Source organism: Anser cygnoides, chromosome 6 (assembly GCF_040182565.1).
Source record: "Anser cygnoides isolate HZ-2024a breed goose chromosome 6, Taihu_goose_T2T_genome, whole genome shotgun sequence".
Classification (NCBI taxonomy): Eukaryota; Metazoa; Chordata; class Aves; order Anseriformes; family Anatidae; genus Anser; species Anser cygnoides.
The window spans coordinates 40,986,853-41,006,803 of NC_089878.1; the positions used below are offsets into that span (position 1 = coordinate 40,986,853).

At 44.0% G+C, this 19,951-nt stretch overlaps 1 protein-coding gene across 8 annotated transcripts in view; it reads left to right on the forward strand.

The window, feature by feature from the left end:
* The window catches only part of LOC106043905 (polypeptide N-acetylgalactosaminyltransferase 13), a 122,325-nt gene that overhangs the window by 66,700 nt on the left and 35,674 nt on the right, over nucleotides 1-19,951 (forward strand). For all 8 annotated transcript variants that reach the window (XM_048081000.2, XM_066999164.1, XM_066999165.1 and 5 more), the window contains 2 exons: nucleotides 3,099-3,216; nucleotides 11,548-11,728. In XM_048081000.2, the coding sequence (XP_047936957.1) occupies nucleotides 3,099-3,216; nucleotides 11,548-11,728 (299 nt within the window). The remainder of the gene's footprint in view (nucleotides 1-3,098; nucleotides 3,217-11,547; nucleotides 11,729-19,951) is intronic.

Here is a 19,951-nt window from a genome sequence, read left to right on the forward strand (position 1 = left end):
AGGACCTGGGTGGCTGCCCCGTGCACAGGGGGAGCTGGCAGCCGGAGCTCTGCCCCCGGCAGCTCCGCGATGGCCCTGGCCCCGAGCCTGGCTCCAGCACAGCGCCCTGCTCGCTGCCTGGGGAACAGTCCTTGGGTTTAGCTCTAGATAGGGCTTTTTGGCCCTAGACAGCCGTGCAGTAAAGGTGCTTCCTGCGGGTGCTCAGGTGGGTGTGGTTAGGTCTGAGAATTACTGAAACGGAGTCCTGGGCAATGCGGTCATCTCCCTTGCTGTGGTAAATGGTCGTGGAGAGTGCCAGCGAAATCCAGTGGTCTTGTTAAAACTTGCATTATTACCTTCCTCTTTTTCCACTGAAAAATCCTTGGCCAATATTTGTACATTTGTCATTAAGTGAACTCATTGCTCCTTCTGTAATTTTCCCAGGGGCACTAGAAAACAGTCTGTGCCGTGGTCAATTTACAAACATCTCGTCTTACATCCGCAGTGTAGTATCAAACCACAGAATGTTTCTCACAGCACGTTTCTGTGGGTATTTCCATACCTGCCCTTCGTTTAGTTAGGACTAATGCTGAACTGATCAGCAGGAAGCAAGGGCCTTGCCCACCATTGCTTGAGGAGCGTTCCTGCACCTGACGGCTTCGCTGAGCAGCGGTCGAGCCGCTGACCGCCGTACAGATGCACATGTACAGATGTGACTTTGGACCACGCTGAGCCGATGTACGGGGCTCAGGGCTTAGGGAGGTGATGTCGGGTGGCTGTGGGCAACTTGCAGCCCCATGGGGGGCTGAGCCCAGCTCCCCCGGCTGCAGCAGGGTCTGGAGTCCCACCAGGGCTGCTCCGGGCTGTCCTGGGACAGAGCGAGGGGCTGGCTTTTGGGGGATCTTTGGGATGCTGCAAAACCAGGGTTGTTAAAACCCCCTTCTGCTGCACTGCTGTCTTTCTGTGAAGTTAGAGATGTAGGTACAGGAATGGGAATCCTGCTTGCTGCTAACAGTTACAGAAATTAAAAGCAGACCGTATCTCCAAAATGAAATGAGAAGTGGGTTTGAATGATGATTAGCATTAATCATAACATATTACTGTAGTTGCTAGTATGACTCCAAGTAGGCAAAATATAGCTAATAAGCAAAAAGCTGAGAAAAAAATGTAGAAACCCTGCCTTTTGCTAAAATTACTGTTTCAGCTGTTTTTACAGTGAGAGCTCTGCAGATCTGTTTATGCAACATTAAATTTACATAGCAGAGAGTAGTCCTGCCTGCTACATTTCAGTTATTTAAGAATCTGTGGCACATATCGGTACAGAGTTACTTACATTTTTACAGCCTGAAATTCAGCACTTTCAATTTCAGTTAGCAAGTAGTTTGGGAAACACTGCTTTATTTTTCATAAACTTTTGCCTATGGCATTTCAGAAGAATCCTGATCTTGATGTACAACTCAATTGCATCATTCAAAAATCATTTACATCGAATCTTTGCAGGAATGGAAAATTTGACGGTATTCAAGCAAACCGCCTTCCTCCAGGGAAGGAACTGAAGGGGGGAAGAGGAAGGGCAGGGGGCACAGGCTGTGGGTTTCAGTCCCAGAGCAGTGGGGATGGCTTTACTCGTGCCACACCGGTGGCATTTGCCATCTCACTCATGCAAGGTGAGGGCAGTGAAGCGGCTTTGAAGCCTGTGAAGGTTCAGCTGCATCCCAGTGCCAGCCGGCTAATTAACCGAGCTGTGGGTGCTGAGAGAAAAATAGAAACAAAGTGTGGGTAAACCCGGTGTTATTTCACTGTTAAACTGTGCTTTTTTTTTTTTTTTTTAATGGCAGTAGCGATAGGCAGCTGGAAGGTAATTGCTCAGCAGACACATTGCCCTGACCGAGGTCTGGGGGTGAGCGGGAGCTGCTCGCGGCCCGGCTGTGCCCCATGGCCCTGCAGCACGCGGCCTGCTGGGCAGTGTCGGGGTGCCTGCAGGGTGCCAGCTCGCCCCGCTCTGCCCCTGCCTCTGCTCCTGACTGCAGGCTGGTTTCCGATTTTACTGAATTTTCTGGAAGTGCACACAACCAATTCTTGTTGGTGCTGACGTTTTTTGGAAAAATCCTGGGATGGCGTTTGCGTAAGGCAGTCCCCAAACACATGAACTCCGGTGGAAGCTGTGCTTTAGGGCAGAAGTGCCGCTCACGCTTCCCCTGCACAGGTCCAGGGGACAGAGGTCTGTGCTAATCTGACCACTGAATAACAACTATTCCTAGCAGAATGCACAAGCAATTCACTAAACAAGATCATGGAGTAAATGAGTGTGTTTCTGTGACCGAGCCCTTTGTTAATGGCTGCAGGCCGCAGCTACCGGCACGTGTACGTGCATGCGTACCTGTAGGTGCTGGGGCAGCCTTAGGCCTCCCTCAGCAGTGGGCAGCTGCGGTGGCAGGGTTGTGGCTCCCAGCCCGGGCCGGGAGCAGCCCTTTGGCCTCCCCCGGGGTGCTGGGGGTCTGCTGGCACAGGCTGGGGGCCAGGCTGGAGTCCAGGCCGGGGCAGGGGCGCGGGGCTGTGCTCCTGCAGGCTCCAAGAAGCAGTCTTCCTCCAGCGTGGGCACTGAGCGCTAAAAAAAGCCCCCAAACACGTAGAGCAGATATTTACAGGGAAGTAGGACATCTTTACACGAAGAGAAGTTGCACTCTGACTGGATTTGCCTGTTGTAAGGATTTATAATCCTGTTAAGAGAGATTATGCCTGGTAATTTTATGCACATTTAGTCTCCCTCTAAGGCAAAGCTGAGGCATTAAACTCTCTGCGCTAAGCATTTCCGATTGGATTTACACTGCTGTTCTGGGTGCAGCAGGCCACAATTCCATCCACTTTACCATTGCAAGGCTCTGGCAGGACGCGGCGGCGGTGCGGGGCTGCGCGGGGGCAGCCCGGCCGCTCGGGCAGCGCTCTCGCTGGCACCGGGGGGGCTCTTATGTCCGTGCATAGCATATATTTACAGTCAAAATGTCTGGGGAGATGTGTGCTGTAGTGTCGCGTGATAAATTCCACAGTGTCTTTCAAAAGGTATTTTTTCTTTTCTTTTCTTTTTCCTCTTTTTTTTTTTTCTGTTTGTTTTCAACTAGGACCCCTACTATGGCTGGTGGCCTATTTTCTATTGACAGAAACTACTTTGAAGAGATAGGAACTTACGATGCAGGAATGGATATCTGGGGTGGCGAGAATCTTGAAATGTCTTTTAGGGTAATTGCCGTTTTCCTTCATTTTCTGTCGACAAACACGGTTTTGCTGTAACAGTTGCTACGCTGCAGATAGGGTGATTGTGTTTTAGCTGTCATGCAAGTCATGGGTTAATTTTAATTCTGAAGATGTTTGGGGATGCCTCATAGCATTTGGTCCTTTTTACTGCATGAAACGTTTTATTACTATTTGGAAACTTCTACTCTACACTTCTGAGATGATAAATATGTTAGTAATATCTTTCTGTATGAAAGAAGCAAGGCTTTCTGTGAGATGGTGCGAATGCTAACTGACATAAACAAAGTATAAATGTGTATAGTTTTTAAAAAAATACATGTTTTAACAGAAGTTTTTGAAAGTGTATGCTGTCATGAACTTGCAATTTCTGGCTGGGATTTTTATTCTGTGTGGGATCCAAGCACACAGAAAAATTTCACAACGTGCAGAGAAGCGACTGTATTTCTACCAGGGATAGGTATGTTGTCCGTGACAAGATGAAAATCTCATTGAATGAAATGCATTTAGCAATTGTCCTCAAGGCATAAATGAAAATTGGAAAACTGAGTCTTCAGTAAATCATTTTTAGAAAGGATGTTGAAAATGACTCTTAACATCTCTGATGTATCACAATTTTTGCATTTTAAGTAAGTATGCAAAATAAAACCTGTTATACCTATCCAAAACCCATAGAACAGCATGGATATATTCTTTCCTTTTTATTTTTTTCCTCTTTTGTCTTCAGCCAGGGGTTGGTGGAATGTTTTCTATTGACAGAGACAACTTTGAAGAGTTTTGTCAAGCACGTATTTCTAGAGGAGGTCAACTGAGAATTTGAAATCATTTTCAGGCCATTTTTTATTAACTATACATGGTTCACTTTCCAGTAAAATAGAAAGGTAGAGAGACTTCTTCTGAGTGTTAATGTCTCAAATCAACATTTGTTGGTATGTAGGCTACTAAAAATGCTCCTTGGATGTATGTGGGCCTCTGTGTAGGAGCATATTTTTAATTTAAGCCTGTAGGATAGTAGACTTGTTTCTCGTGTCGTTAGAAGTGATCCATGAAGCAGAGAGTGAATAGCACTGCTTTAAAGCATTAAGTATGTGCCTCTCCTGTGTTAAATCTGCATGTTAGTACTGTTCACTTTTCACTTAGTATCAGCGAATGGTTTCTGTGAAGTGAAGTTCACCTCATGCGCTGAAATTTTAAAAATCAGAAATGCTGATGCATGTAAAAGCCTGACCGGGTGAATCCTGAAGCAATTTGCTGTTGCTTGTCTTTGTTACCGCTTCCAGAAAGTATTTTACAGAAACAGTTTTGGGCCTTCACTTTGGAAGGGTCCCGTTCTCATTAGCCTAAACATTCAACTGTTTTTTTTGGAAGAACACTGGGTTTTCATTGTAAAAAGGGTAATCCCTGAAACACTGACTCTAATACAAAGAGACAGACGAGATGATTTTTGGTCAGAGTGCGTAATGGATAATATGGAAACTGATTCTTTGTGTGCTCCTTCCGGCAGTGGCTGGTTTTGTTAACAAAGATACAAACACCGATCATTTTTCAGCCAGGCCCTGTAAATGCAACAAAAAAGAATAATTTACAATTCCGTGGTCTTTTCCCACTCCCTGGCATAACAGATTCTTCTTGGCGGAAAGCATTTGATGATCTGCTGAGAGCAGCGTGTGAGCATGTATTCGGCTTCCAGCCTGTGCTGGAGACGTGCCCTAGATAGGACATTCCTAATGCCCCCCCTCGCCGAATAATGCTAACGTACTCTGAAAACCTTTCCTGAGAGGTCTGGCGGTTCCACGGAGCTCTTCTGTCTCCTACTTCCCTGCGGCGCTGCCGGAGGCTGCGTTCCTGCTGGGGGCCGAGGGAGTGGGGCCGGGTGCGGGGGATGGAGCTGGTGAGGAGCGCTGGCCGCAGCTGGCCCCACGTAGCCGGGAAGGGCACGGCCACCCTGGGGACCCTAACCCCAATGCTGCGGGGCTCCCGGCAGCGGCAGGGCATGGGTAGCTGCAGTGGCTGTGCTGGGGGCTGCCTTTGGTGTGGCTTGCAGTTCTGCTGCCTGGGTTTTCCTGTAATTGGTACTTGGATTTTTTTTTTTTTTTCGTTAATAATCATTGCTTGAGGTCTGTTTCAGTTCGGATTTGAAAGCTATTCAATGCTTCTGTGAGCAAGCCGGTGATTGGCCTAAGTTATATAAATTCCGTGGGAGCGCTGTCATGAGAGCTGAATTTCGGCTTTAAATTAGAAATGTCAGTCCAAACTCTGTGAGCAGACCAAGAGCAGTGAAGCAACGCTCTCAGCGGACGGCGTTGCTGCTGCAAGCTGCCCTCGTGGCCAGCAGCTTTCCCTCGCTCCTTCGGGCTCCTCCGAGCAGCTCCTTGGGCATCCTGCTGGAAAACGTTGTGCTGTGCCCTCACATTTTCCCTCTTCAACTTCAAGAAACATTACCGGCTAGGAAAGCATACATTGGATTAATAAGAGGGCACGGTGTCACAGATGGAAATGAAGTGACATGTTTGCAGTGCAGGGATTGCCCTGGAAGTGGAAGATGGCCGTGCTGTGCTGTTTCCTAGCATTTAGAGCCTTTGTCTTTAAAGAAAACCAACCCCGCAGTCAAGTGCAACAAGTGCAGCTTGATCAATAAGGTACCAAGGCCTCGGAATTTAAAAATGTGCCTGATGTAAAGCACCTGCAGAAAATGAGAAACAAAGAGAGGCTGCTGAGGTTCCTGCAGCAGCCGCCCTGCGAAGCTGCAGTTACCACGGAGCTTCCCGCACGTCTCTGTGAAGCCAGGGGCACGCTGAAACTGCCCCTGGTTCGAGAAGGTCGCTGCGGTAGGAGTCAGCCCCAGGGACAGCTCCAGGTCTTGTTACGCGGGGCGTTGTAACACGGGGAGAGCCGCTGGGTTTGCTCTCAGTTGGGTGTGCAGCAAACAAGCCCCCAAAGTCCTGTCCTGAAAATCAGCATGTTACAAACTGCCCGTGCCACCCCGCGCTACCGTCTGCAGCTGTTCCCTGGGCAATTAGCGGAGGCGGTGGGATTATCCCCGACGGGATTATGAGAGGGATCAGCAGAATTACTTGGGTCCTGCCCCCCTTATTGCTGGGGGCACGTGGGTGCCGAGTCCTGGCCAGACCTGGCTTCCCCAGGGATTTCCTCCTCTCCCTGTCGCCTGAACGGGCAGCGCAGGGGTAATGGCAGGTGACGGATGTCTGTCCGTCTGTCTGTCCTGGGGCAGCCGCCCGATTCCTGTGAGATATCGAGGTAACGTGCACTGCTGTATACAGTTTCCTCACTCCTGGGCAAATCGATGTTTCATCTATTAGCTGTGCTGCTGCTCACTGCTGAGCGGTCTTTAACGATTCCTTCTGGAGGATGTCTTTTAATAACGGCAATTTGAAAAAAAAAAAAATCCTGGCAGGAATCTCTTATAGCCGGGGAGCGGAACTTTATTACACTAATGAAAGCATCATTTATTCTTAAAGATTTTATATATATATATGTATGTATATATATATATTACTTATAGAATTCTTCGAACATTTTCAATCTTCTCTTAAATTCTGCATTATTTTTCCAGATCAGAAAACGCCCTGAAAACTTTATAGCCAGAAAGGAGCTTTTATAACTTCAGACAGGCTATTGAAAATGATCTGTCCATCAGAGGAAAAAAATAAATTATTAATTCTTTAGAAAAAAAATCCAAATAGGACAAAACAAGGCTAGAAGAAGCAAATGCACATGCTACCAAGACTAAGGTGCTGCTTCCCTTTGTTTGCTGGTGGATGTCAGAAGTGCAGCAGGCTATGCAGACGTGTCCGTGTGCATTTCCTAAGAGGCGTGATGGACCGATGTGTCGTGCTTGGTCTCTGAAAGGTCTGCTTTCTTTCTTTCTGCTTTTCTGGTTCGGCTGCTGTAGGACTTTGCACAGTAAATGCTGAAGGCTCAGGGGTGCGTGATCCACCTGGCACTTAGCACAGTGCCCCGTGCTTAGAGGCTGCTCGAGCCAGCAGCGGCAGCCGCGCGTTGGAGGTCGCTGCTCTCCCGAGGTACATCTGTGAGGCTGGGTGCCGGTGAGGAGGCTTTTCCACAGAGCACAAAGCACTACTGATAAGAAATTTCCAGCCCGACGGTGCGGGAGGCCCTTACTTTCAATTGCAAAATTACAGGTGTAACAGAGCAGCTAAACATGTCGAAGTAAGCGCTCTTAGCACGGTCGCTGATTTGGGCGACGGGGAGACCTGCGCTGTATAATTACAGGCACGATGGGATGCAGCATCCGCGAGGCTGGAGAGGTTGCATGAATGTGAGATTATTTTATCTTCAAAAGTACGCTGTGACATTGAAAATCATTTTCTGTGTGGCTGAGTGGAATTTGGGGTATATAAATCCCTAATCGCCTGGCAGACAGATGGAAAGTACAGCTCTGTGGTTTTCAGTATTCCTTAGGTGCTGGACTGTGCTCACTGATTTTAAGAGCCTGGTTTGCTCATATATTGTACTCGATATAGTTGTATACATAAGTCTAAAATATACAGCATTTCCCCCCCTTTTTGGTCCACATTAATTTTTACGTATGTCATGATTCTTGTGTTTGTGTAGGGGAAAATATTCAAGGTACACTAATTCGGTTAACTTCATTATGGTGATCTTGTAGATGGGTATCGGAGTTTTCAGGTTTTTGTCCTATTACTTATGCCTCACTGCATAGCAGCCAACAAGTTTAACTGATTTAATGTAACTGTGCTCAAGTGTTAACTTACTTTCTGACTGCAGAAATCACTGGGGATTTTTACCATAGCCTCGATCTATGAATATACAAGATAGGTTTAATCTAATACCATCGTCAATAAGCGCACATTCAGAAATGAATCCAAAAAATCCCCCTGATGTAAGTAAATATTTATTTCCTAATATGAAGTAAATAAAATCATTAACATAGGAACAGCAAAAACAAATACTTACAATCTCTTCAGCCTGAAATTTTTTAGTTTTATTTTAATCCCAACCTCAAAAAGCAGTATATCTCCTGGGGAGTTGGTTTTACGTGCTTTGGCGTGGAAGGAAGTTGCAAGGAAGCCCCGCTCCCCGGAGGGAGGCGGTGAGCGGTAGCGCAGCAGCCGGCGCCGTGCAGGTTTGCTGCTGCAGCAGCTGGGCCAGCACCTGGCCGGCCCCCGCTCCACTGGCCCCGAGGGACGGGGCAGCGAGGGGAAGCTGGGCCCGGAGCTGCTGTAAGTGTGCTGCCGAGATGCACCCGTGAAGGATGACTCCGCATGCGTGGTGGTTCATTTGTGGTCGTACGTAGGTAGTAAGTACTCCAGCCACCCAAAAATAAACAAACACCTAAGCTAAGCCACAGGATTATTTTTTTTCTACTTGTTTTAATATTTGGAGTAAAGCCTCGGTGTTATTTTTATTTGCATACAAATTATTCTTAGTAGCCTTAAACATTTTTGATTGATGGGTGCTGAGATTTGTGGGAAATGACTTTACCTTGGTGTTCAAACATGATGGAAGGGAAAAAAACTCCTGACAGCAGTCTGTACAAAAAGCAATCTGATGGACCTTAATGCGCTCATTTTGTGCAATAATGGGAATGACTTTCAAAGGTCTATGAAAACAAAGGTAGTTTTAAATAATTAACGCCTATATTTAAAAAGGGATAAATTATGTGGGCAAATATGAGCCATAGGTTTAATTCCATAGTGTGCAGTGTCTTACCACAAATTTTGAAGGAATTAATATTTGTAAGCCAAAAGATAAGTAGAAAACAGATTAGTCTGGCATGGATTTACAGAAGCTAAATTACAAAATGCTGTGGGTTTGACAGCTTGGTTTCCAGACCAAGGCAATGTGGCATCTCCTCTCTTCTCTGACACATTTCAACAAGGGGTACTCTGGAAATTATCTCCCGAGTCAGGAGAAGATGGAGATTGTGAACTGGGTACAAGAGGAGAGGTCCTGCAGCGAGGATGCAGTGATGGAGACGGCAGTTGTGAGGCAAGAGCTCATGAGCTGGAAATTTCCGAGGGAGGAGAGAACCTTGGTGGTGTATTTTTAAGGCTGTTTAAATTTTCAGACTCATACAAGGAGGAAGGCGTCTTAAAAATGATGACGTGACAGTAACCAGTTTATGAATAGTTTAGTGTGAAAATTAGAATTATAACTTTTTTTTTTCTTTTAATTTAAATGCAGTACATCAGTCTTGTACCAGAATATCTGTGGTCAGTAAAACACTCCTGGCAGGAATTGGATACCTGACCTGAGGTGGTGTCCACAAGTAGCTCCTCGATATCAAAGTGTTAGGGACAGTTTTGGTATTCACCGTACTTGCAATTAAGTGTGATCAAAAGTATGCCATCATAAATCTTGTCTATGTTGTGCACAAATCTGTGCAATCCCACAGTCTCCAGCCACTGTATTTGAACTTTTGGAAAGTAGTCCTTTTACCAGTGAGCATTCGGGAAAGTTTTTTCTTTTTAATATTGAAAAGATGGAAGTCCTTCTCCTCCGAACACTTTGCAGGTTTATCTGCATTCCTATGGCAACTGTAATAAATAGCAGATTGTACCAAGGGCAGCCAAAAATATGCTTTAAAAGTGTACAGGAACACACGTTTTAAAGTGTTAGCGTGGGAGGAATTTCCTGCCGAGGAGGGCGGTCGGGGGGACCTGCGGGAACGCCGATCCTCAGGCGGAGACGGAGGGTTAAAGTGCACCCACAATTGTTTGTGCTCGTTCCTGTCCTGCCCGGTGGGTGACTGCTGTGGTGCTGTGTCGATACATTAGCAGCGTGTATTTCGGTTTTAATGTGTGCTCCCTTTTTGGGGCGGCCGTATGTTCCTTGGCATCCATCAACTTGAAGTTTCACCTGAACTGACTGCTTGTCACTGAGCTGCAAAACACAAGATGTTAAACACAAGAATATTTTGATGTTGTCATTGCTTATCCCAGCGGAGTACATCACTTAGCATACTAATGAAATTATATAAAATGATCTAGCCCTAATTAAATAAAATCTGCATTAAGTTACTATGGTAACTGTTATGTCTGTGTCAAGGAGCTCTAATTACAAGACTGTACCAGCGTTCTTAAGACACCAAATGGTCCTTAAACTCTGCTTTTTATTAGTAGGAGGTATTGGAAATTTTAGTTCTGCTCTCTGCTTAGGCGGAGAGTAAAGTGAAGGGTGGGATGAGCCTCAATAGTGAACTGGGCAGTTGGTAATAACCCTTGTTGCCAAAAAATGTCAACAAACTTGGTGCAGAGCGAATCTCAAGGAATCGACGTTGTCTGGCAGAGCAACAAGGTTTTGTAACCCTGCTGGCACCCAATGCAAATCTTCATTTGGCCCTGTTGTACACATCAAGACCCAGCTGCCCGTGTTATGCCTCCAGTCATGCAAAGCTGGACCTGCAGCCTTCTGTAGTTCCTTCCCTGGTTCTTTCCAGAGCCTAGAAAGACGGGATATTGCAGAACAGATTGCAGGTAATGCACCAGCTGATGTGTATCATCCCAAGACTCTAGCGAGCTGCCAGAAAAATATGTTACTTCATTTAACAGCAGGGTGTTGCAGTCCAGGATTAAATGATTGCTTATATTTGGGCAGTCATACTGAAGGCACTGGGCTTACTCAGAATGTGGGTTTGGGCTCCAGCAGGGGAAAGGGAGAACTCACAACTTGAAGCCATCAAATTCTCTTGTCTATCTGTGATGTTAAGGGTGCCTGTGCTTCTCTTTCTGCTGCTTTCTATTTGTGTGTTGTTAACCGTGGTCTGCTGTGTCTTTGCTTGGGTGGCCGTGAACATAATTTTGCTTTAAAAATATGTGTATGTGAATAGATACAGAATTAAAAGTTCTGCTCTGTTTCTTTAAGTATTACGTATTCCTGGAAAACTTAAGTAGACAGATAACATCTGTACCCTACACTTAACAATCCATTACAGGATTACACCTTTCTAAGGCTGGGATTTGTGTATAGTTATGTTTATAGAATCACAGAATGGCTTGGGCTGGAAGGAACCTTATCGGTCATCTAGTTCCAGCCCTGCTGCCATAGGCAGGGGCACCACCCCCTAGATCATGTAACCAAGTGTGCCATTCCCAAAAGCTTTCATGTTGTAGCTAAAGTCTGTGCGCTTCCATTGCTATCACGAATTGTGCCCCAGCTATTGCCCTTAATCTTTTGTTTGAAATTCCCTGTCGAACTGTGACCTGGGGAAATAAATCAGGAGATAACTGCTAACCTGTCAGAGTCCTTCCTGCTATAAACTCGATGTGTTTTGGATTGGTTTTAGTCAACGTTTTCTGCGTGTTTTGATTTCAGATTTGGCAGTGTGGTGGCTCCCTCGAGATTGTCACCTGCTCGCATGTTGGCCACGTTTTCCGTAAAGCAACACCTTACACCTTCCCTGGTGGCACGGGGCACGTCATCAACAAGAACAACAGGCGACTGGCAGAGGTCTGGATGGATGAGTTCAAAGATTTCTTCTATATAATATCCCCAGGTAAGAAATTACTTTCTTGTTGTGTAATGAATGATATGTGAAGTTATCCAAAAAAAAGAGGAAAATGTCAATATGAGGTGCATATAGGTAAGTGTACACATGTATACATGTATATGTACCAAAAGTTTTATGTGACATAGAGCAAGGGATTTTCAAAATTCAAGGGAATGTTCTTTCCATGTGTCAAAGCCCATATTCGGTTCCCAAGGTAAAAATACTAGCTAAGAACGCGCTCCTTCTGAAGATTATGAGGATTTCTTTTGAGAACGTGATTCTTATCTTACCAGTTTGAAACCAAGTAGGAAAGCTCTTTGTCCCCTATCTAGTCTAAGAAGCACATTTGGCCAGATTGTCCTTTTGCTTTTATGGTCCCTGAAGGTTCCTTCAGAGGATGTTAATGGGAAGGACAGCAGCGATGCTCTGGGTCACTGCACTCCAAAAGGGCTCCTGTGCAGGGATCAAAGTGCCATGAAGTATTTTCACCATGTCTTGCTGTTTCCCCATTACCAAATATCAGTCCTGAGGAGAAACATTTAAATATACAGATTTTTTTTCATTTAAATATACAGATTTTTCTTCCTTGTGTAACTGATTTTCACTTGTCTTAGTATGACACCCAGAGCATGCAAGTTATGTACAATTATAGTCACATACATCACACATACAATTATATGTGATAAAATAGATCTTCCTATTTGATCTTCCAACATTTGTAAAGGGCTATATTGTGGGTAAGTATTATAATGAAATAACCTAACGTTGATGTATTGAAGCTCGGATGTTTTTATCTAAAGATAAGTAAGGCCTCCATATGAGTGAGCTGAATGGAGTGGAGCCCTTAAATATGAAGTGGGACGTGAAGGTTTCTTCAGTCTCTGAGTCTCTGATGTCTTCCTCGAGAAGGATGTCTCTTAGCTTGGTATAGAGTTGCTTCCCCACAGGTTCCCTGCACTGGGCAGAGCCATTGCTTCACCTTGTATAGAGAGTGAACATGTGAAACGCCATCATATTTTAGTTTCACTTGTTTTTATCTTGTATTTAAACATCAGCTTACTTTATGAAACTCTTAAATAAGCTTTAGACTTTAGAATAATAACAACTTCCTTGAACACTCTCACATGGCAGTTTTCATGTTCATACTTTCCTCATTGAAAATTCTTTTGATCACTTGAAAAATTAGACTTGGAAACATTTATTTTTTTTAATCAAACTTAGAAATTGAAATAAAACCTTTTTTTTCTGTGAACAAATCCAAGAATCAAAAACTTCAGCCATGGCCATGATCAGGGAAAAAAGAGTGTGTAACTTCATTGCTGGCTCTCTATAAAGACTGATTTGCACCTGTATTTCTGTAGTCCTTTGGTCACAGCCAACCTCCTGAAGCAGGCATTTTGAGCTAAACCTTTTTTTTTTCTTTTCTATAAGTCAAGACAAATAGTTTTATGTAATTTGATTTGGCTGAAATAAATGAAAAAATAATATTAATATACTCTATAATATTATCTTTGTTTTAAAGATTTATTTATAAAATGGAAAACCATTTGGGTATTTTTTTTCCACTCCAGACAGTTTTACCGGTACCACAAAATTGTGCAGTGAATAAAAACTGAATTGTTTCTGTTTAAAAGCCAGAATATATAAAGTCTTCACATACAAAAGTCAGTTATTTATTTTTTATAATATTTATAAACTATTATCTAAAATGTTTGTGATAGAGGGCAGTCATGGATCATATAAGCTATTCTTATTTTATTTTGTGTTCTGGGATAATCTTCCCGTTCTTCCACGTTTAAACTTTCTTCCAATTAAAATTCTATAGCAACAGAATCAGTTTACATTTTTACTGTCACCAAGAAGTAAACCCCGGACCATATTATTATCTCTGTAAGTTTTGTGTTTCATCTCCAGCACAATTTACTGTTATTATACCTCAGCTCATTCAGGCTGTAAGCCTGCTTGTTCCCACAAGCTGTTTTGGTGCTTTGATTTTCCAGGGCTTCATGACATCTCAGTCAGTCATCGGGTGCCAACATGTAATCATCAGCTGTGATGTCTGAAAACTCTTCGTTTCTGAACGGGCTATCACAAGTGTCCTGTGGCTGTCACAGCATGCGCTCATAAAATATTCTCAGCCTATCCTGGAAAACCTTTATCAAGCCAAAGAATTGAAAATACTGTAAAAAAAGATATTTATATCTGCACCTATATGTGCACTAAGGATAGACATATGTAAATGTGTATGCAGGTAAAAGATGGAAGCATGAAACCAATGGGAAGCGTGACAACAAACTGATTGCCATCAAATGGAGGCTTGGGTTGGTACTGAGTCTTTTGGGGAAGTGTTTGTAGGTGCTGCCTGCCATCTGGCAGGGAGGTAGGAAAGGCAGCTGCATTGTAAGGCAGGGTTTTTTTTTGAAGTCCCCTCTCAGTATTTGCATCTTCTGCTGTTCCAGTTCAAGGCCAGGCTGGATGGGGCTGGGGGCAGCCTGGTGTAGCGGGAGGTCCCTGCCCATGGCAGGGGGCTGGAACTGGAAGAGCTTTAAGGTCCCTTCCAACCCAAACCATTCTGTGGTTCTACGGTTTTGTTGTCTTCCACTGCCTGTTTCTTCTGAGTCACCACGAGGATGAGTGGTGCTCAGTCTGGAGGAACAGACCTGCTCTTAATGCTCCCGGAGTTTAGTCATCATTTGCAGCGCCGACTGAGCAGGCATCTGCCCCCGTTCCACACCTCATGGAAGGGCACTACAGGTTTCACCAATTTAACAAAAGGCAGAGGATTCACACGACGTGAGTGAAAAGCAACTGCACTGATGGAATCTTCTTAACTAGGGAAACTGAACTGCGTGTGAAATAGGCAGGATCGTCTCCCTTTATAATTGGTACTTGTATCTACCCAATTAAAGCTGAAAGAATAGAGTACGTGATGGAAAATTTGGCTGGGCTGCTACTAATGTAATTGGTTTCTATCCTCCTGCAAGAGGAAGGAAAAAAAAAAGAAAAAGAAAAAAACCCGAAACGCTGAGAAATGGATGTCTAAGATGATGTAGAAGTGAATTCAAACCCGATACACAATGCAATAGAGTTCAAACCATAAATGTTATCGCATGGGATTAGCCATTCTTTTATTCAGTCATCCTTTATTAAGTTCTGGTTTTGTGCGGTCTCATAATACCAGATTCCCATTGTATTTCTACATAAATGCTTTTCTAATAATTTATCCTGAAAGCGTACATTTTCTTATGAGTCTAAGGCAGGCAAATGCTGATAATCCATCGCATCCAGGGGACTGGCACTACGTGCTTTTATGGTCTGCCCTGGCAGTAGGTTTTCCTAGGCTGATTAGGAGTTAGCTGCTTTAAAGCATTTAGGTAAGCTGAAGCTCCAGAAATACCATACTAAGGGCTATTTAAAATACAATACATTTTAAATGAGATTTTATGAAAATACATATCAATGTGACTAGAATGGTGATATTCACGGTAGAGAAATTTAAAATTTCCAGTTTCCAGAAGAGTGCAAGGTGAAATTGCTGATGGGTAGTTTCTTTCTTTTTTTTTTTTTTTATTTTTTGTGTTCAGATTTCAGCTAAGAAATACGTCAAAATTTTCCATATTTTAATTTTCAGTTTCCCAAATGCAAGACTAAATATCCCTGATTGGAACAGTTTTTTGCTTTTTGTTTTTCTTTTCTCCTCTCTTCCATTTCTTTTCTTTTGGTTTTGGGATCTTCTAAGCAAGGGTCCATGTGATTACAGCAGGACTCCCCCAGTAGGACATGAGTTTTTTAATATGTTGTTTCCAGAGAGCTTCTACTGAGGTATTCTGAGTTGAGTGAATAATTTAGTGCTGGGCAAAAGGTTAGGTTTGACTGTAGAAATTAAAATAAAAAGGACATGGAAAAACGTCTGGTTTAAGCCTACATTTGACAGGCTTGACTATTTCTCTAGCACATCTGCAAAAGATTTTTCCTGTTCTGCTCTTTCGATGATTTGATGTGTCAAAGCTCCAGCAGAATGCAATAATTTGGAACCAACCAATTTAAAGGAAATACAGCTCAGGAAAGTGGATGTGTTTGTTGCCGTCTTTATAGTACCCCCTCCAGTAAGAGAGCACTGTGTCTTTCAATGTGTGCTCAGGCTCTTTGTGCCACCCTTTGGCCATCAGCACTGCCAGGAATGAGACCTGCAGTGTTTTGGGGTGCACAGATCATATACAAGGTTTTAAATACTTGTGTGGAAATTTAACTTTATCAAATATTTTCTGGAGGATAATGCAACATCTGTGGAAAACAAATGAGTTAGGGGAAAAATGGTATTTTAGTGGTCAGTAGGTTCTGGGGGCAAATGCAGGCAGCTGAGAAGGTCAGATGACAAGTAAATTCACAGATGCTTCTTACTGTTTTGTTTGGGTCAAGGTACAACAGTGAAGCATTGCCTGCTGAAAAAATAAATGCTTTTCAATGCTATGAAAAGTGGTATATAAGCTGCAGTATATAAACTGCCAGAAATATGATTTCTGAACTCTGTAAGCCAGGTGGCTGAATTACCTCACTCTGAGGGCTTAAAAATGTGGGACAGTTGAAAGCAAAGATATAAATTTGATTTTCAGAATATATTGTTACGGAAGGGCTGCATGGAATGATGATAAGAAATACCTATTTCCATCTATCAGAGCGTGCACATTGCAGAATGCCGTATGAATTGTCCCTCAAAGCCATCCCTCTGTAGATTTAAGTAGTTTAAATAGGGGATTTAGTTTCGGAAGTGGATATGAGGAATGTGCCGGGCGATACAAGTCAAGCCCATAATCCTTTCTGCTGCTGGTGCCCACCTGGAGCTGCCTGCACAGGGCTGCTGGAGCGGGCACGGTTCGGTGAGGCTGTCTTTTGTCCTGGAGCCGAGGGGATGCTCTCCGGGTTTGGGAGTGGGGTAAATATCGATGTGTCATCTTCTGAACTCACTGCTATCCTGCTGTTCGGCTGGTAGGAAATGCCCAATTTGAAAGTTTGGAAAGATGCAGACACCTTTGGCCACAGAAGCCATTGTGAAGCGCTGTCTAGAAGAGCGCCTGCCGTGTAAGAGGTCAAATAAATGTGCATTTTGAAGTTTCCCGATTAGAACTCGTGTCCTAGACAGGGCTAACAGATTATTTTCTATTATATTAGAGAGGAGCTTCTGCAGTGACTTTGGACAGCCAGTTTTGCAGCTACCTTTACAATTTCCTAGGTTTCAGCAAGCAGCGGGGGAGACTTGTCAGCACCATTTTTTAACTTGGTTGTCCAATATTAGGCTTCCCAGCCTGAATTTCATCAGCTGGTTTTGGAAGTGAAAAGACATCCCTTTTCCCATTGAAAAGATCAGTTCTTGCCGTAGGCCATTTTAATTTAGGCTTCTAAGCACAGCTATAAATGCAAGGCTATCTTTAACGAACCATTTTTCAGCAGCCTGTCATCTAGGGGGACAGCAAGCATTGCAAATACCGCTTTCCGCAGTAATGTCTGCGGGAAGGGATGCTGCTGGAGGAGGCATCGTTTTCCTCCCTCCACCTGGGGAAGACATTTCTCCGTCAATTCCCCTGTCAACATTTCCCCAGGGATGGCACAGGGCTGGGCTTCTTTGCCCTTTTTTTTTTTATGCCAGTAGGGTGCTGAGGTGGCTCTAAAAATGCAGTTTCCATGGGAAAAGATGTGAAACTAATAAGATGGAAAATTAAAAGCAGCCCGCAGCATTTCAGCGGGGGGTGTGGGACTGTGTGGGAAGGGGACATTGCATCTGAAACCCAGGATGCTTGGAGATTGAGTTCAGCCCAGGCCGAGCTTGTGTCCCCCTCCTTCGAGCAGGCCTGCGGCCTCCTGCCCTCTGCGTGCGGCGGTGCTGCCCTGGGGTGCCTTTCTTCAGCCCCACGTGTACGAGGGAGGAGTTTGGGCAGTTGTATGTCATGGTGGGTAGGAGATGTTCATGGCCCCTGGTCCACCACCAAGGCAGGGTGACTGTTGGCTTTTCTTCCTGTTCCAGTTGGTCACTATTTCTTCTTCAGTTGGCCTACTGAAACCCTGAAGAAACTGGCTAAATCCTGACGTGGGCTGGAAAGTGTGCGTACTGCAGAGAAAACACTTTCATTCGCTGCTGAATACGGCTACTGGTGATAAAAATAAGGCCTCAATTAGACAAAGCAAAGGGGCTTATCTGGCCAGCCTTGATGTACACAGGGGTCGTGCTGCCTGAGGAGGGAGGGAGGCAGGTTTGTTCTCAGCACATGTAGGTGCCTACAGAAACTGGTGATTTCAGCATGGTGTTAGGACTGTGCCAGGGCATCCCTTGAAGAGCCCTGGCCCAGTCACCAAGGAGACCCTCACAAGCCCATGAAGTATCACCGTATCACCCCTCTTCATCTCCCCTCCGAGCCAGGCTGGGAGATTATCCCACCGGCCGAGTTGTGCGGTGCGTTGGCTGTCCTGGTGGTTCCTGGTGGTTCCCTGATTGCCAGGTCCTCCCCATTCCACCCGGTGAACTTTACTTTTTAACCTCCTCTGTATTTTTGCATGTTCCTTGCTGGTAAGCATCCCGTGGGACAGACATCCCCCCACCAAATGCGTGAGCTCAGCTGTGGCCAGCTGCTCAGGACTGCTTGCTGCACTGCTTGCAACCGTCAGGTGTAGGTACAACAGTAGAGCCAATCCAGGACAAAAATACTTGTTTTTTCTCACAACAATTTTTAATGAAACCGTTTCTTTTTTTTTAGAAAAGTTAGGGCAAAATACCAATACACTTTCTGTATTTATTGTTAAACTGAAACTTATCTTTCTATGAAGAAAACTGCCATTTGCATCTGAAGTGAGCACAAAGCAGCAGAAATTTGGTGCTGCTCAATGTCCTCTCTCTCTGCGCAGTTGTGCATTTGCATATTTGCACAAGATTTCGATAAAAAATTCAAACAGAGAACCTACAAAATTTTATTAGAAGAGAAGAGTGAAATTAGGTCAGTCATACGGTGATGTTGGCAGGACAAGATTTGTTTAATTCAAAACTTAATGGCTACTGCTATTTCAGTGACTGGAAGGAATTTCAGTATTTCTGTCCTTCATATTTTCAGATTTTTTTAAAGTTATTTAAGAATGTAATTTATAAATTCTCAAAATATGATCATGTTTTTCAGGATTAAGAAGCAAATAAAGAAGAAGTGTATTTTATGAAATTAAAAAAAGGATAACATTTTAATTAAAAAAAATATAAAAATAGTAAATTTTTTACAGGTAATTGCAAAATGTCAGAAATTGTTCACAATATTGTTGAACTTCTTTTTTATCCTTTTGTCCGACATATGTTTCCTTTAGGTTATTAATCTGAAATATACAGATCTCCAGATAATTCTGGTAGAGAACAAAGCAAGTTGCATTTTAGTAATTAGGTCTCTGAAGCTATTATCTATCAGCACACACTCATCTCCCCAGCTCTCCTCTGGGACCTGGTTCATTTGAATTTACAGATTATGTACTAGGAGAAAGAGGAACCAATGGTTGCTCACAGTGGCATTGTGTTAAATATATCTCTCGGCATAATGAGGGTGCACACCTGGTAATTATAGTTGGAGGTAAAAGTCTTGATTAATCAAGTTATGAATTGCTTTCTGGAGGCTGTCTACTATTAAAAATACAGCTAACTCCACTACAGAAGAGCCCATCTGAAATATTTTGTGGTCTTACGTATATTTAAAACTGCTACCTTCCCTTATCTTTGTAGAAGCTATGTGGGGATAAGAATAAAATCTTCTATTTCCGCTACCCTTCAATTTGGCCATCCTATGTGTTGCCTGCTCATTCATGCCTCATGCTCAGGTGAGTTAGGAGCCAGAATTATTAACATAACCAACACAGATTTAAGGAAAAAAAAAACCACATTGAAAAACCTTATGGGTTAAATTTTGTCCAAAATATCTTGGGCTGAAAAAACAGGCTGAATTTGTCACATGGTGCATTTTTATATATGTGCAAGGACAGATGCATTGTGTGCTTAGGGAAGGAAGTTCTTTTTTTTTCGTGCTGTTATACATTGGTTCTAAAAGGCAAGAGAGATGTCTTCCTTGAAGAAAGCAATAGGGCGGGGAGCTGTAAGGACAGGCAGGGCGATGCTGGCAGAGGCTCAGAAAGCAGGTAGCAGGGAGTGAGGTGGGGCCTCGGTGCCGGGGGGAGCAGCACACTTGTCCTGGCACTGCCGGCTTGGCAGCG